This window comes from Parasteatoda tepidariorum, chromosome 2 (assembly GCF_982258835.1).
Source record: "Parasteatoda tepidariorum strain Cologne lab strain chromosome 2, Ptep-v5.0, whole genome shotgun sequence".
Classification (NCBI taxonomy): domain Eukaryota; kingdom Metazoa; phylum Arthropoda; class Arachnida; order Araneae; family Theridiidae; genus Parasteatoda; species Parasteatoda tepidariorum.
The window spans coordinates 61,601,028-61,619,027 of NC_141756.1; the positions used below are offsets into that span (position 1 = coordinate 61,601,028).

The 18,000-nt window shown below is 26.1% G+C and overlaps 2 protein-coding genes across 3 annotated transcripts in view; both read left to right on the forward strand.

The window, feature by feature from the left end:
- Positions 1-9,122, forward strand: part of LOC107454802 (sodium-dependent proline transporter) — a 136,610-nt gene extending 127,488 nt beyond the window's left edge. Inside the window, exons 13-14 of one of the 2 annotated variants that reach the window (XM_043042520.3) lie at positions 4,847-5,017; positions 6,654-9,122. In XM_043042520.3, the coding sequence (XP_042898454.1) occupies positions 4,847-5,017; positions 6,654-6,821 (339 nt within the window). In that variant the 3' untranslated portion in view covers positions 6,822-9,122. The remainder of the gene's footprint in view (positions 1-4,846; positions 5,018-6,653) is intronic. The other variant, XM_043042519.3, reaches the window with a different exon arrangement.
- Positions 9,123-15,738: 6,616 nt separating this feature from the next.
- Positions 15,739-18,000, forward strand: part of LOC107441429 (myosin light chain kinase, smooth muscle) — a 31,602-nt gene continuing 29,340 nt past the window's right edge. Inside the window, exon 1 of the mRNA XM_016054685.4 lies at positions 15,739-15,940. The gene's annotated coding sequence lies outside the window, so the exon portion shown is untranslated. The remainder of the gene's footprint in view (positions 15,941-18,000) is intronic.

Sequence of the window (18,000 nt, forward strand, 5' to 3'; positions counted from 1 at the left end):
TCTTAAGCATGGATTATGGTTCTTATTAAATTAATGAATGCATGTCCAGTTCTTAAAAAGTTAAACATCTCATATACTGCATTCGTAAACTCTGAGAAACTATTAAACAGAAAAAATTAAATAAATAAATGAAAATTAATTTGTAGGAAAACTAAATGCCACATAACGATTCTTAAAAATATGATTTAACAGTTTATCTGTAAATTATTTTATGTAACACATGGACTATAAATTTTTTTTTAAATGTGTGATTACTCACTTTCTTATGAAATTATTTAAAGATGTGCGCAACTGAATTGACAACGTGAAGAGTGTACGCCACATTGAATCTTTATGCCCTGTCACTCTATTTTCATATTTTATCAAAGAATCCTAAATATTGCACTTACTTTTTATTAGCCATAACTCATTATACCCCAAATCTGACTAGGTGAGTTTTAACTCCCATTTTTCCCGTCCTACAATAACTACTTTTTGCTCCTCTAAATTTGTATCAATATCTATATTTGATATTATATTAGATATAGAGAGCAACCTTTTTTAAGTCGATCAACAATAATATTTGCCCTACAATAGTTATTTTATGTTCATCTATATTTGCTTCAATATCTATACTAGATATAGAGATAGAGAGCATCTTTTTTTAAGTACATCAACAATAATCTTAGCGCTACAATAATTACTTTATGCTCATCTATATTTGCATCAATATCTATATTTGATATTATATTAGATATAGAGTAGCCTTTTTTATGTAGATCAACAATAATCTTCGCCCTACAATAATTACTTTATGTTTAACTATATTTGCATCAATATCTATGTTAGATATTATATTAGATAATAAAAGCCAACCCAAATTATCTGGTTAGCTTGTTTCCACTTTTTAACTAGATCTATAATGTGGAATTGCATGGGTAAAAATATGCATACATTTTTATTAACAAAAAATTTTGTCAACATTATTTGCGTGTAAATATCCTTAACAGCAGTTAATTTATCATTTAAATTATCAAATTAAAGTGTACTACTACATAGTGTTACACTTCATTTTAATGTGTATTACTACATGGAACTGGTGAACCATGCATTTCCTTTTCAAATTTATAATTATCATTCTTTTACATAGGATAAATGCAAAGGAAAAATATGAGATACGTCTAACAGTTGTAATTGCAAAAACATAATTGAAAATTAATTCATTGGGAAAATCCATTGACAGATGATAATAATTTATTACATGCAAAATGGTTTTAAATTTCATTAAAAATCCTTATTTTGGGAATTATTTAATTATTCGTAATACTTAATCTATCTGGTATTTTTAAAAATTAAATTAAAAAATAATTTTCTTTCTATAAAATATTGAAACAACCTCGAATTAGTTACTGTTATAGGAATTATAGTTAATCTATAGTAAATTAGTTAATAAAATGCCATTATAAATAAAAAACAAAGTTCTGTTGTTTTAGTTTGTTTGTTTTGAAATTCTAAGAAAAAAACCTTTACTTTGCATCATTCAAAAAACAAAAAAAACTCGAAACTACTTTTTTTTATTTTCAGAAATGAAACAATAAGCATTTATTCCCTTGTCAGCAGCTTATAACCAGATATTTAATATTTCAACTCGCAATGAAAAATAAAGAAAGAAGGCTTAGTCGAAAGAGAGAGTATGCAAATTCAGTCTGTCTGAACTCCTATTTTGTCATTAAGTTGTCGAGAAATTCCAAATTTAATGCAGCCTTTCAAACAAATTAATTGTTCCATCCATGTTCAGTGCTCCAGTTTTGAGAAAGACAAGAGCCTTGCTTGTTCTTGTAAGAGGCACAAGACGTTAACTTTCAAGGACACCAGCTGCCTCAAAAGAATGACTCCTTGATAGAATTTGTTTTCACCTCTGAAGAAAAAGAAATGTTTTGAAGTGCATTTTCTCTGGCTTTTCTAGAAAAGAAAACCCAGTATATTACTTTGCTAAATTAAGCGCCTAATGTTTTAAAGCTTTTCTTGCTGTTAGGGGTGATAAAGCTTTCTTAGTGTTAAGGTGCTAAAGTTTTAAGAACTACAAAAATTTAGCCAAAACTAAGCAAATAGTAAAAAAAAATATAATCACTTAACATTTGTTAGAGTTTAGTTATAGAATGTGTAATATATGCTATATTCTGTTTATGACCATCGTTAATACAGATTTTTTTTCAAAATAATTACATATATTAATTATATTATATTCAAATTAATTATATTAAATTATTAATTATATTAAATTATTAAATTATTAATTATATTACATTCAAATTAATTATATTATATTCAAATTAATTATATTAAATTATTAATTATAATATATTTTCAAATTAATTAATTTTCAAAATAATTATATATAAAGTAATACAAGTTAGAATTTTCGAACTAATGTTTAAACCATATGGAGCTAATATAAGAATACTAATGTATTATTAAGATAAGTTTATATAATAATACTAATGTAGAAGACCTTATAAACAGTAACAGTCGCAATCGGCAACAGGGTGACTAGGTATAACAAATGCCGATCAAAAATTGTATATCAGTCGACAACCGATTTTATTGCTTTCGATGATAATGCATCCCATGTGCATTTTTTTAGTTTAATATTAATTTATTAACCATATTTTTGAATATTCTAAAAACTACTTTATTTCTCACTTGATTCTTAAACTTTTTCTTCATTTTATAGATAAACCTTGAAATTTTTATCATAATTTCAGAAGAGATCCAAAAGAAATACATTATATTAAATATTTTGCAACTATGGTCAATATACAGGAACAAATTTTCTTAATTTTGTCTTATATCAAACCTTGAAAAAAAAGTTACAGAAATCTGACTAATCGTTTGTTGAGAAAGATGGGATTGAAGGCATTAGGACCTGTTCAATTGTTCAAAGAAACGAAGATGATTTAAGATGGGACTGTTAGAAACATATCAAATGTTCAAAAGCCCTAGAGGTGTTGTGTGGTTCTCTAGAGTTTTGTGAAAGAGTTGTCCCGAGAGAGTTGTGGCTCAGAAGATTGAGGTGAACCTTCTAATGAGGTGAACTGGGTTGGAATCCCGATGACTGGTTGATACGAATTCCGCATCCGGCTTGCACCTACCGCAGTGGTGACGTAAAATATCCTCAGTGGTAGGCGGACGACCGGTTAGAGCCCCCTTACCATCGGATTAACCATGGGAGGTTTCAGTGGTTTTCTTTTCCATGTAACGCAAATGCAGGTTTGTTTCATCAAAAATTCATCCACGAAGGCTAATTTCTCCCTATACTTAATCAGGTGATCCCTTGTCTTCTCGATTGGGTTCAAAACTACAAGGCTACGGAGTGGAACATTGGTAGTCGTAAACTCAAAATTGCGTTGGCTGTTCAACGACGGTTATAAAATTATAAAATAAAATGATTTATGAAACAATTATGCTTTTATCCAATCAATAATACGTTATTCAATTAATAGCTCGGTTATTGATAGGAAATTATTAAGTAAATTAATAAGTAAAATGACAATGAAAAGAATAGCAAAATTTATGATAGTTTTGCTTTTTTCAGTTACAATATATATGCATTAAAAAATTTAAAAAATAGTTTGCTTCTCAAAAAAATGTCAAGTAGTGTGCCTATCATCATAATTTTCATTTCTGAATAAAGTAATCAAATTAAAACTATGCTTCTCTCATTACCATTCTCAACGCTTATTTAATTTCTTTGTTCGAAGACGGTTCATTTTAATCATGTGTAGCTCATGCAAGAGCTAATATAGATGCCGTTCAATACCTGTGATTCTAACACCTTAGCATAAATCTTTACTTTATGACTATACTTGATAAAATTATGAAAATATTTCACCCTCAGCATTACATTATTTTTGAATAATTTTTTTATTAGCGTCTCCGAACAGACGATCCAATTTAAGGTTTACTACTGCCAATGTTCATCTCCGTAGACTTGTAATTTTAAACCCAATCCAGAAGACAATGGAACCTATTCTAGATCAAGTAGTGGGAGAAATATGCTTTCGTGGAGGGTTTTTTGATGGGACTAACATGCATTTATGTTACATGGAAAGGAAAATTACGAAAATCTCCCAAGGTTAGCCTGGCGACAAAACAACTCTAACCCGTGGTCCGTTTACCACTGAGGATATTTTACGTCATCACTGTGGTCGGTGTGTGCTGGGTACGGAATTCGAATCGATAAGTCATCACAAGGATTCGAACCTGGTTCTCTTCATTGCGAGTCGAGCTCACTATCCTTTATCCAAAACAACTAATGAACTTCATTTATTAAGCCGGGTTTAAGTATGCGCCAAGAAAAGCTTGACCGGATTGAGTTTCACAGTCTAAAAAAATTAGAATCCGCAGAAACGTAACGCAGAAACGCAGTAAACCGTAGAGAACGCAATATTTAGAAACGTTGATATCGACGCACACTGAGAATGTATTTTACGAGAATGTGCCCTTACATAATTGAATTTATTTGAATTATAATCTAGTAGATATTCCGATATTAAATAACAAAAAAAATTTGAATTTGTTCCTGAGCAATTTTTTATTAATTATCCTGAATAATTAGTGAATAATTATCCAGAATAATTATTGAATAATTATACTGAATAATTATTGAACAATTATTATGAATAATTATTGAATAATTATCCTGAATATTTATTGAATAATTATCCTGAATAATTATTTATTAAAAACATTTGAAGTTACTCTGTATATATTCTAAATCCATCTTATGTTGCTGTTTATATGTTTACATGCTTTAGCATAGTTTCAAAATAAAACTTTTTAATTTATGTAAATATGTTATTTTCAGTTCATTCTGGTGTTCAACTGGATTGAATACACTCCGGCAAAGAGTGGAAACTATGTATATCCTACTTGGGCCAATGCTGTTGGTTGGGTGATTGCTTTCTTTCCTGTGGTGGTTATAGTAGCTTTGATGTTTTACAAAATATGCACTACAACAAAAAGACCTTTCCGAGAAGTAAGACAATATTCTTATGAAAACATAAAACTAAAAATAAATTCTTACATACAAACGATTTATTACTAATAGAAACACTTTCACGTTCGTGTTAATAGACTCTTCTTAACTGAGTTCAAGTGAAAGAATTAGGGAAAGTCAGTATTCGCTTTTAAAGTAATCAGTATTCGCTTTATAAGGTACACATTTAAAAATTCCAGATAAAATTACGATAAAAGTACTTAGAGAATATTGTACTTTTTACCATAAAATTCATTTTAATAGGAACATGTTACGGAACAAAAAATCTGAATCAAATTACAGAAAAATCTTTACAAAATTACAGTAAAATCACGGAATCACTGCAATTAAATAAGCATTACTGTAAAATGTATTGCTTGGTATTTTATAGTAAAAATAGATTTTGCGGATGACTCCCACAAAGTACTCGCACTTTATGCCGTAATTTGATGCATAATCTTTTACAGTATGTATTCATTACTTACAAATTACATATTTAGTGTAAAGTTAAGTTTTTATTTTATATTATTATTATTTTATATTTCCTAGAAAAAGGATTTGTGCATAGTGTTACACTGCTACTACGACAAACTTGAAAGAGTAGGTGAAACAAAAATGAACCAGAAACACATAGCATTGAGGATGGTGTAGTGAAAAGTACCTTAATGTACCCAATGTAAAATGTATTTACGGGCTATAATAAAATGTAACTTAAAATAAATTTACTGCAACCTTAATAAGGGGAAAAATTGAAACATGTTTGAGTTAAAAATGAACCACAGTATCATGAAACTTAGGAAGTTGGCTAAAGTTGTTCAACCTACACTGTTAAAATCTTCATTTTAAAATTACGGTAAAATAACTGGCAGCTGTCTGTCCATCTGATTAACCGTAAAGTTTACGGTAAAGAAAATTTTTTCCTTTATGGTTTTGAAACCATTTACAAAAAGTATGGTTATAAAACCAAACGGTTTTATACCATACTAAACGAATACAAAACTAAACGGTTTTTTAACCATTTATTACTAGCATTTTTTAAAAACGTAAAAATAATAATAATTATTATTTAAATAGACATAGGAGCTCGGTTTATCGAAAGGTAATGGGCATTGGAGAGTGCCGGACTCTGGAAATTCTTCATGTGTTGAAGGGAAAGGAGGAAATATTGTGGTGTCAACACTAGGACTCGAACTCCAGTTCTGCCGGTCATGAGATTGACTGATAAGCCCGCTCGGTTATGATATGTATGCAGTTGCAAAGAACTAAGTAGATTCATTATGTGGTTCTAGTGGGTGCGATAAAATTCTGGTTGTTTAACCATATTAGGTGAAAGCAGTTAATAAACAGTTTTTATCAAATGTAACAGTTTGTTTACCATTTTATTTATGGTTATTTGACTGTTTTGATTAAATATGGTAAAATAACCATTCAATAAATTGTTATTTAACACTTTTTTCCGAGAAATTTCTAACAGTGTAGCACTGTATTAATATTGAAGTATATTTGAAATATTGTTCATTCGCTGAAATTTTCATAATTTGAATTCGTATTACTGTAATAGCTTAATAATATTACTAATAACTTAATGTAATAACTTAATAATAATTACAAATACTATTATTTGCTTTCTTTACAGAAACTGAGACTTCTCATGCAACCTACTGATGAATGGGGCCCACCACCAAAACTAGCCACATTCAAGACAGGAGACCCCGCCGATGACACAGGATCGGAGTACATTCGGAAAAATTCGTTCGACAATCCTTCCTTCAATGTGACATACACTTTCGAAACGGCCATATGATAATTAATTTAAGTGCAATATATAAGGGAACTCGGAACCAAATATTGCACTATGAGCGCGGCAACTGTTTGTTCACTGGTGCATTTTGAAGTACCAGCTCAAAGCGTGTTTCACCTTAAGGATGGACAAATATATGGCAATTAGAGCTACGCACTTCAAGCAAAAGCGTTTCCATCTATGCATAGAGAAAGCTTTGAATGAACTTAATTCTGCTATAGAACAGAAAAAGTATAAAGCTGAAATATTTTTATGAAGTATAGAGCCAGTACAATGTTAATCCTTGTTTTTGATTCTGTATAAATGATTGTATAGGTATACATTTTTGGAGAAAAGTAAATAGGAAAGCGTGTAATATATGAGGCTTATTTGCTAACGAGATTAATGAAATGGGAACTTAGTTTACGATTCCGGCTGTTTATAGTTAATGAAATATAGAGGCAGTTTTAGAAACAGGCAGCTGAAATGTTTGTTGTATTTGAATGAATTGTTAATATAGTTTCCTAGTATAGCGGCGTCAAAAATGAATCAAAAAAATATTTTGTAAACGATCATTGATGTGTGTATCTTTATACATTGAAACAAAAAGAATTGTGGAGTTGATATAGTCGTATAGTTTCTTGATGATTTTTAATGCATTGTTATATTGTTTTCACGTAGAAAGTTTGAGGCTAAATTCTCGTTAAAAACAGAGTTAGAAATTGATTTACAAATAGTTTCCATGTTCTAAAATTATTACGCATAATTTTAATGATTAAATGTATGAAATTTACTAGAATGTTGTAGGCATATATTACTATTTTAATTTTATATCATAATTTAAAATACCTTTAAGTGGACACAATACTTTTAAAATCATTATTTTTTTTAAAAAAAAAATATTTTTTTCTCCAAAATGTGGAGAACTTTAATTATTACCATTTTTTTTATTTACCAATAAAAAAGCTTTAAAAAAAGGTTATAACAGTAAGGCAATTAAATTATTCAATTTAAGCAAAAGAGGGATTTTTTTTTCGATTTGTTCCTTGCCTCTCAAATTTTTAAAATATTGCTGTGGTCAAAAAACATTTTAATATTTAATCGATTTCTTTATTACGTACTTGTTGAATCTCTTGGGTTTTTGAGGCATGAGGAATAACTCATGTATTTTTCTTATATTTACGTACTTTATGCAATTTTGTAGGATAAATCAGTAGAAATTTGCTAAAAAATTTTGAATTTTTAACAATTAATCTAAACAACTATTATAGTATCTAAAAGAAATATCTAATTTCAAATAAAAAAAAATCCTTTTAAAGGTCCTCATAATGTTGAAATTTTAATTGAAAGTTAAAATATAGCATAAATATAGTATATGAACAATTTGCTTTTTTTCCATTATGTAACTTTTAATATCTTTGTCAGTTAGATTCTTTATATAGTGCACGAAAATCTGGTTCTCACGAAAATATTTTCCAAAAATTTAAAAATTGCACTTATTTGATGTATAGAATATGTTGCTAGTTTAAAATATAGCCGAGTTACAATAATGTTTTATACAATTTATCTATGCAGATCTGGTTTGTTGGTTTTATTCTTATAAAAGTTTATCAATTGTTAAAATTTAGTTTTAACCTGCTCATTTAGAAAAAAGGGCAAGATAAAAATCAAAAATTATGGTGTTATCTTTGACGTTTACTATCAATTTTATGCTGTCGTTTATTTCAGCAGCAATGTATATATATAAATAAGAAGCATGAAACTTACTTTAAGTTAAAGCTTTTAAAGTTAAATCATAAGTTATTTAGAGTAAAAAGTTTCTTTACGATAAGTTCATATAATCTTTTTTATATGATATTATTAACTTAAGCAAGGAGTTTTAAAACTATGCATAAATCACGCAATTGTTTTTTAATACGTCACATAATCTAAATAACTTATAAAACTTATTTTGAAATTTAATTTTTTGGAAATAATTTTTTAAATAATTTAATATTATGCATTTCTTTAAAAAAAAGTTGTTTCTGAAATAGTTAAGGTACATAAAAACAGTATTTTAAACAAGCATGATATTTTAACATATTAGGCATAATTAATATATTAGTGGTATGTGATTTCTGAGCATCGTTGTATTTTAACCGATTAATAATAATTACCTTTTTACTAGTTTAAATTTAAAAAATTTCATTCATATCAATTGATTTATCTAAGCATTGATCAAAAACAGGGAGCTTAAATACAGCTCAAAGCACAGGCTATATTAAAGTTCTATAATTATTTTTGTTTGCGTAGTTAAGATTTTTTGATTTAGTTTATATCCAAAAAGAGCTTCAAACTTATATTATTTTAATTTGAAATACAAAGGAAAAACCTATTTCATATATTGTTTATAACAATACTAAATTTATAGTTTATGGAATTTTGAACTTCTATAATTAATGTTAATAATTTTTTTAAGAAAAATTGGTTAGCTAATTGTAGTGCCAAAATGTATTTTTCATGACGCCGAGTTTATCGATTGTTAAAAAATTTTGAATTACAACGTTAAAATTTGTTATAAATCTTACGTTTAACATATCAAGTAAATGTAAAATATTCACCAAACTTTGTCATTGCTTTTACTTCAATTTTTCATTAATTGATATAAAAAAAGCTAAATATTAGAATAATAACTTTTCTGGAATTGTATGAACTAGTAATTTAAGAGTTTTCGTCCTTGAGCTAATTATATTCATAACCTATACAATACACATACAAAACAGTGTTTTACGATAATAAAGTTTTGAAGGTATACATGGATAATGTATTGACAAATACATAGACTTAAATGTACATTTTGAAGTTATTATAAAGCTGGGGAATTTTTAATAGACATGGAATTTTAAATAGACATTAATTTCTTAGCAAATTGTTTTATTTTATTTATTTGTACTATATTTATAAAATTTTTTTTTAAATCATTCAAAAATGGTATGCTTTGAACAAATGAAATTTATAACTTCACCATGCGTATGAATTACAAATAGTATTTTACGATATTAAAACTAATATACTCACAACTGATATAAATTGTGTTAAAGTGTGTTCTAATAATAAAAACTCAAATAATTCTAATTAATTTTAGACCATTTATTAAGTTAAGATATTATTAAAACAAATTCGATAAAAATATTAGCAGTGTTAACAGAACTGCTTATCAAACTATTTTTTTAAGTTCCTATGATTTTGAGTTGTTTTATAGTTAATTTTAATGAAAAAACAACTGGAGATTAAAGTAAGAACAGTGTATCTTCTTAAAAAAAATCTTCAAAAAAATTCTTAACAAACTGAAAATGAAATTTGATTAAAATTTTTTTTATAATAATGCATGAAGGATGCGCATGATAAAATAATAATGAATTTGACTAAATAATTTACCCAATTTAATTTAAAAATAATTAAAATAACGCTTTTGACATAGTTAATCTCTGTTTTTATATTCAAAATCAGTGAATTATGAATCTCTAAGCAAAACTAGGAAATTATTAAACTAGAAAATGTTTAAAATAGATACAACACAAAATTGTTAGCATTTTTTTCCTTTTAAAAATGCAATATATTTATAAGTAGTTATATAAAATTTTATAATTGTTAACAAAATAGTGTGATTTTGAGTAATTTTTTATATTAATTTTGAAGAAAAGAAAAGCAATTGAATAGTAAATAAAATTTAATTCAAGAATGAATAGTGAGCAAAATTAAAATTTAAGTACTGTTTAATAATACCTACCTTTCAAATGCATTTTAATCAATTTTATTAATTCCAAAATAAGTCGAAATGCAAGAGAGGCTTATTTTAGGTTAAAAAAATCTTAACAAATTAAAAATGAATTTTAATGAAAACTTGTTTAAATAGAGATGAATTTTACAAAACAGTTTACTCAAGTTCATTTTAAATGAATTGAAATAATGTTTTTGACATAGTTAATCTTTGTTTTTAAATCAAAAATCACTGAATTATGAATTTATAAATAAATTTCTAAAACATTGCTATTTAATATGCTCAGAATACTTAAGTGCTTCAAAGTACTAATAAACAATAAGACTTTAATAAAAGGTTTCAATATAAATGAAAACTCCCGTTAAATTTTTAGTACTGATACTTACGGTATGCAAATAGAAAGGGATTTTCGTTGCAATAAAATTGTACTTAAAATGCATATTTCTCCTTTCTACACATTAATGTTTCTTGTACAAACTTACGAGGAGTCTGAATCTAAGATGGCGATAGTCTTATAAAAATATTCGTCTTTAACTTTTACGTCATACAAGAATACTTAGCATATTTAAGACATTAAGCACATTACATTAACATATTTCATTTTTAAAAGTAATTTCATGTCCTATACTTGAAGAATAGTTCATCAGAATTCCGATTCTGAAGAGTCACACATAGGTAAATACTTAAATCTAAGAAACTCTAGGATACTAATAGAAAACTGTTTCATATAATGTTCATTCCCACTTGTTTTATATATTGTTTATTTGGTAAATCGGATAAAATGTCATTTCATTTGTTGTACAGTGTATAATGTAAGTAATTCAGAACGAAATGTAACAAATAAACATCATTTTCTAAATGTTTTATTGTTATTTCTTGATATGTCTACATTAACTTATCCTCACTTTACTGCCCTTAATATTTAGTCATTTAATTTTGAGTTACGCTATAAAGAAGACGGTGAAATATAAACCCTATTAATGCTTCGATATGGTTGTATGGTAGTAAGTGAATAAACCAGAAATTAAAATTAAACTAATCTAAGCCATACAATCGGAAGAGAATGCTACATCTTCTAAGTAACACTGTTTTGCATTGTGATATTATTTTAGTTTTTTTCATGAATTGCATTTATATACTAGGAGTTACTTTGTTTACTGGTTTGTACACAAAGAAGAAAATCCTGGTTAAATTTTTGTACTGTATGGTAATGACATTTCTGGTAAAAGAAACCATAATTAAAATAATAAAACCCAAAATATACGATATTTGAGTAATTTATTTGGTAATTTTTCCACTCATATAGTAACGATTTACCGGAAATTTTAGTTTTCAAAATTATAGTTTTTATTATTACACATGTAGTAATAAATAAAAAACTGAAAAGTGAACTTCATCAAATAGATGGTTTTTATGCCATTCTCTTAGGTACCATGATAAAATTATCAAATTTTACCACATTTACCCAAACATATATTATAAAACCATATATTATAAGACCATATTTTGCTGTTAATTTTACCAAAATCATTACCGAAGTGCTTCGGTAAAAATTACCAAGCTTTTCTCTGTTCCCGTAAAGCCAGAAATACGAGTCCCTTATTCTGGAAGTTCTAGAGTTCTGGAAGTTCTATTCTAGAATTATTCTAGAGTTAGAAACACTGTATTCTGGTAGTTTAGACCTTACGTTTCTCCTCCGTGTATCATCAGTCTTGAAGTAAAAAGACAGTTACTTTGACGAAATATATTCAAATGTATTCTAATATAGTAGGGTGCTCGTTTTTAATGCCAACGAAGAACACGCAAAATCTCACATTCATTGTCGAAAACGTATAATTTTTTCACAACAAATAAAAAAAATTATTAGTTTCAGTGTTTTTAATATTTTTTGATATTAAGTTTTGCTTGAACACTTTTGATAACATTGAACATATAATTAAACATACTTTTAGTTCGTTGATTAAAATGTGACACACACAAATAAAATTATAAACGTAAATTTATTTTCTTCAAAATAATAGCAATGAAAGCAAAATAATATAATAAAAGCATAAATATAATAAATCCTAAATATCCCCTTTTCCATAATTTCTGGTTTTTCACATGTCACTTATTTTCTTTTTAATTTTTTGAATCTCATTGATTATACTATGGAAGTTTTAAATCTTATTTTTGATGTATAAGTATTTTGGTATATTTAAAAATTTGTTCGCTGTATTTTTATAATACCTATTCCATTTTATAAAATAACGTTATAAAATAATTATTTTATAAAATAACGTTAAGATAATCAGTTTCATGAAGTTAATCCTTAGAAATACATTCAACAGAATTATTTTTACAAAATTGATTCAATTTTACAAAAAAAAAAATTATCAGAAAAATTGCATCGATAAAATATCAAGTGACATTTATATGTTTATCTAAATTTCACTATAAATAATTAATTACATTTTGACAATACAAAATTTTTAATTAATATGAATATATTTTTGTAATTAAATTGATAATTTTGAGGAGCTTGTTTTAAAAATGCATATTTACTCAATTAAATGTGAATTCAAAAAGAGCAATTATTATACGTAATTGAAAACAAAAGTTTTTTCACAATCACCTAACTTTTTTATTGACAGAATTTAAACCATCATATATTTTCCTTAAAAACACGATCTGATTTGTTATAAGCAATTTTGATCTATATCTCTCTCAATAAACAATAAGAAATGCTAGATAATGTAATACCAATTATAATGTAATGCCAAAAATATTCTAGTAATATCAATAATAATATAATACAAAAAATATTCTAGTAATACCAATGACTGATAAATGAGTTTATTAGAATATTTTTCCAAACTTTTTATGTGTTTTTTTACAACTTCGTACGAATTTGTGGTGTAAATGAAAACAATAACTGGAGAAGGAGATTTAACTTTGAACTGTTCAAGATTTTTAAACAACCCGATATTATTAAACACATAAAAATAAATTGAATGAATTGGATGGCCCACGTGATTCAAATGAGTGATGACAATACAATAAAAACGTTACAGCTTTTTAGACCCAATGGAACAAGAAAGCGGGGAAGGCCGCGGTTGAGATGGGCTGACTCAGTGGAGTCTGATTTTCTCGCAATTAATGAAAAGAATTGGAGATCAAAGGTGAATCAGAAGTCGTCATGAATAAATCTTCAGAGGAAGGCATTGGCTCACATTGGGCTGTCTGGCCAACTATGATGATGATGATGACGTACAAATTTGAATTAATACAAATTCTTTCTTATCATTGTATAATTTTATGGCAATTACCTGGTTTTACTCAATAGTTATTTCTATTATTTCAACTTTCTTTATTACATATAAAATTTAATGTTTTGTAGATTATGCTTTTCTTGTTTTATATCAAATTGAAATTCATTTGCAGAAAGGTCTTTTATTAAAAATTGGTAAAACGTTTTAAATAGTATTTTCACAATAAAAATAAAATAAAACAAAATTGAAATCTGAAGTTTTCAATTTTGAGTTACAAAATAATGCATCGAATACATAACATGAATCAGTGCAACATTTAAAATCAGAACGCTTAGTTGCGCATTAAGATTTTGTGTTTTTTATACGAGATATGTTTGTAAACAAAGTCATAGCATTCTGAAGAAGAGAAATGTCCTTCATTTTGCGGTGTAGACAGCAGCGGTTGATTGCAAAACTAAGTGAGAAATTTAATTCTTGAAGTAGATGAATCAAACGTTCGTAAACATTACCAAAAATGCCAAAAATGCAAATATTTAAAAAAAGTCGGCTGTAAACACTAACATATTTTCTATATATTATCATTTATTATGCTAGCTAAAATATATTCTCTTTTAAAATTTTGCATTATTATTGCCTAAATCATATATCAAAGTAATAACAATTGAAAACAATTTGCTCATATTTTTAATCCTTAACCAAAGATATTTTTTTATTAAAATATTATCTTTAGTTACAAGTTGCATTATATTTATTGTTTTTAGTATGAATTATCATTTCATTTTTGATATAAATTTCAGGTGCAATTTTTGGTTGATTTTCAAGGGATGTTGATTTTAATTTGATTTTTATGCTTGGTTTTAACTAATTACCTTTACTAATAACATTTCAAAATTTGTGAAAATAGGCTTTTAAATTTCTGAATATTCATGAAATATCATATTTAATTAACAAACATATATAGTTTTAAAAACATTCTAAATTTTTTAAAATATTGAAATTTCTATGTTCGAAATCTTGTCACAAGTATGAACTCGGTTTCCTACTTGATTTATTTCAAATATTAACATTTCTCATGAATATTATTTTTGAAAGTTGGACTGTCGTTTTATACGGTAACTACACTTGAAATTCTGGTTATTTTTTCTAAGTTCAAGATAAGAAAAGTCGTAGAATACAATTTAAATTACTTAATAGTCCTATATTTTTGTTTATATTACTCAGAAATAAATATTTTAATATAAATTTTGAGTGCAATTTTATATATTTGTTTTAAAACAAAAGAATTATCAAAATATGAAATGAATAATTAATTAATATATTTTTTAGCCTTCAGTAATTTCTTAAGTCTGTCTCTAATTTAGTAATTTAAGTAATACTAATAATAATAACAAAAACTCAACTACTTTTTTAGCACCTTTATTTATATTATTTTAAAGTAAAATTTGCAATGGATCAAATCTAAAAATAAATTGTATTTTTCTTTTAAAAACTGAAACTAACTGGAAATATATTTGTCTTTTGAATTTTAAATCAATAGAAAAACAATCATTCATTTCAGTTCATATTTCAATTAAGAAGAATAAGACCTCGGTAAAATGAAGTAAGGTGTTATTTTAGAAATAACGACTAATTTTTGAACGAAAAAAAATCTCTCACCCAATTTAGATTTCTGAGTATCTATAAAACACTCAACGCTCATTATTTATTTTACAAAAATACTTAAAGGAATCCAAGAATGCCATGACATGAGAAAATATAATAGTATTGATTTAAGAGAGTTTCTACTCATTTAAACGGTCGAAACTTCTAGTTAGAAGATAAATTTAACCCATAAAAAACAACAGTCCAAGTTATACAAACAAACGAATACTTTTGCATATCATGCAGAATCCCCCAACCAAGAAATGACGTCACAGTCACAAAATAATGCGCAGTCGCAGAACCTCCAAGGGATAGAAACGAGAGATCGCCACTCACAGAAGGAAATCTTTTGAGTTTTTTAAGTGCTCCGTTTTTTCACTTTCATGAGTTCGAAACAGTGGATAATGTTGAGAGTTTTCATGTGGAAAACTTGGCGTGACAGTTAAACTCATGATCAAAGCTTCAAAAATCGTAAGGAGTTTTCAGTTTAGGTATGCATTTTTCAGATTTCAAAATTTTTGAACTTATAACCGTCTGATAGATAAGTTGCATTCCAGTGTTTTTTTTTTCTTTTAATATTTTAGTTGTAGTTTAATTTTTGAGTCATAATTCAGGCGGCCGTTATTTTTAGAAAACTGACAACACGCGTATGCGTTGTTGTCTATTATCTAGAGCAGATTGTTTGAGGGTGATTTTTTTGTGGAACTAGATCTTTTTAATGTAAACAAACGAACAGAAAACAAATAGTTTTATAAATAGTTTGGCATCGAAATTTGTTCAAAACATCATCATAAAAATATTAAATTTATTAGGAAGCATTCATTGTAAGTAATTATAAAAACATTTCTGGTATAAATATTTAAACATATTAATGCTCAAATATGTAATGTTATGTTCGTCAATATTTTATTTAAATTAGAAATATATATTGTAATATTTATTTCTGTAAGTGATTGTGATTGTAGTTCACACTAAAGATAACTACTATGGTTAATACTAATAATTGAGGGTTACTAAAATTATTAAACAATTATTATCAATATTTATAAAACTTCATCTTTTGTTATAAATGTAATATATATCAAACATATGTTCTAAAAAATGGGATTATTATAAAATAAACGATTTTAATTTAATTACCATCACTATTGAAATTATTATTATGAACAAAAAAAAATAAATACACAAATAATTTTACCTCAAAGATTATTTTGAATTCCCCTTAAAAATGTTCTATTTGTTAATAATTCTTTTATTTTGATTGCATTACGATCTTAGATATTTAAAATTTTTTAAACTTTATAAATATTTCTTGAATTTAAATCTGTATATATTTCAAAATTGTTTGCGTTTGAAAAGGGTTTTTGTAAGTTATTATTAATAAAAAACGACTATATTATTAAAACAAACTAAATAAGCTTGTTAAAAAGATTCCATAATCACTGGATATATATTTTTAACCGTAATCCAAGGAGTAAGTAATTCGAATATGCTTTTTAATACCTAAAGTCACTGAAATACAAAAAAATAGTAATTTTATTTGATGAAATTATTTCAAACACTTTTGAATTCATATTCAAGCTTTTGTATTTTTGTTATAAATAATTCTATGGGTTAGTTGTAAGATTTTATAATCATACTGAAACCTTGATTAGTTAAATGCTTAAAGTATAAATCAAATACAAAAAATTTAAAAAAAAAGAAAATATCTATTCTATTTTTTAGAAAAGCTTTTTTTGGGTTGTGATATAATTTTGCGGCATCATTATTATTTACTTTAATATAATTAAATTAATATAAATTAACTTTTATTAAAAACTTATCATATTTTATGCTAAAAACATAGACATTCAGAAATAAATTTTAATTTTTAAAAGTAAGTAGCTAAAACAGCTTTTCAGACTTCACCGAAACTAGTGTAAGCAATAGCAATATAAGTTTTTTTTTTTTTTTTTTTTTTTTTTTTTTTTTTTTTTTTTAAATGCAATTTCGCTAACCTAATGATTGAGATTTTATCCATTTGAGTATGTTTTTGTTCCAGGTTTCAAAAATGTTGTAAAGTAGTTTACTATAATATGGCTAAAATTGAACCAATAAATTTTTGTGTATCCATATTTCATTGTTTAATAATTAAATTGTTTGTGTTTCTAATTTTTTATTGCTTTTGAGTATCGAAATTTAAATTAACCTATCATACTAGAAATTGCTATTAGAATGTATGTGTTAAATTCATAGTTATATTTAAGCCAGAATTTATTACAACTTCAGTTTTGAATTGAAAAATAATATATTAAAGTAAAAAAATAACAATTTAACTTAATTTAAAACATATAAATTACGTTAAAAACTGAATACGAAACGACGAGTGATATAAATAGGCTTCGCTAAATTATCGCATTGCTTTTATGTAATGTGATATTTTTTACGATGACTCCAAAAATCTTAATGGCTGTAAGAAAACTAATTAACAACGCATAAACAAACTGAATAAAATTCCTAGTCACTATTATCCCATACAGTGTTATTTACTGAATAAATGAAATTCGACTTT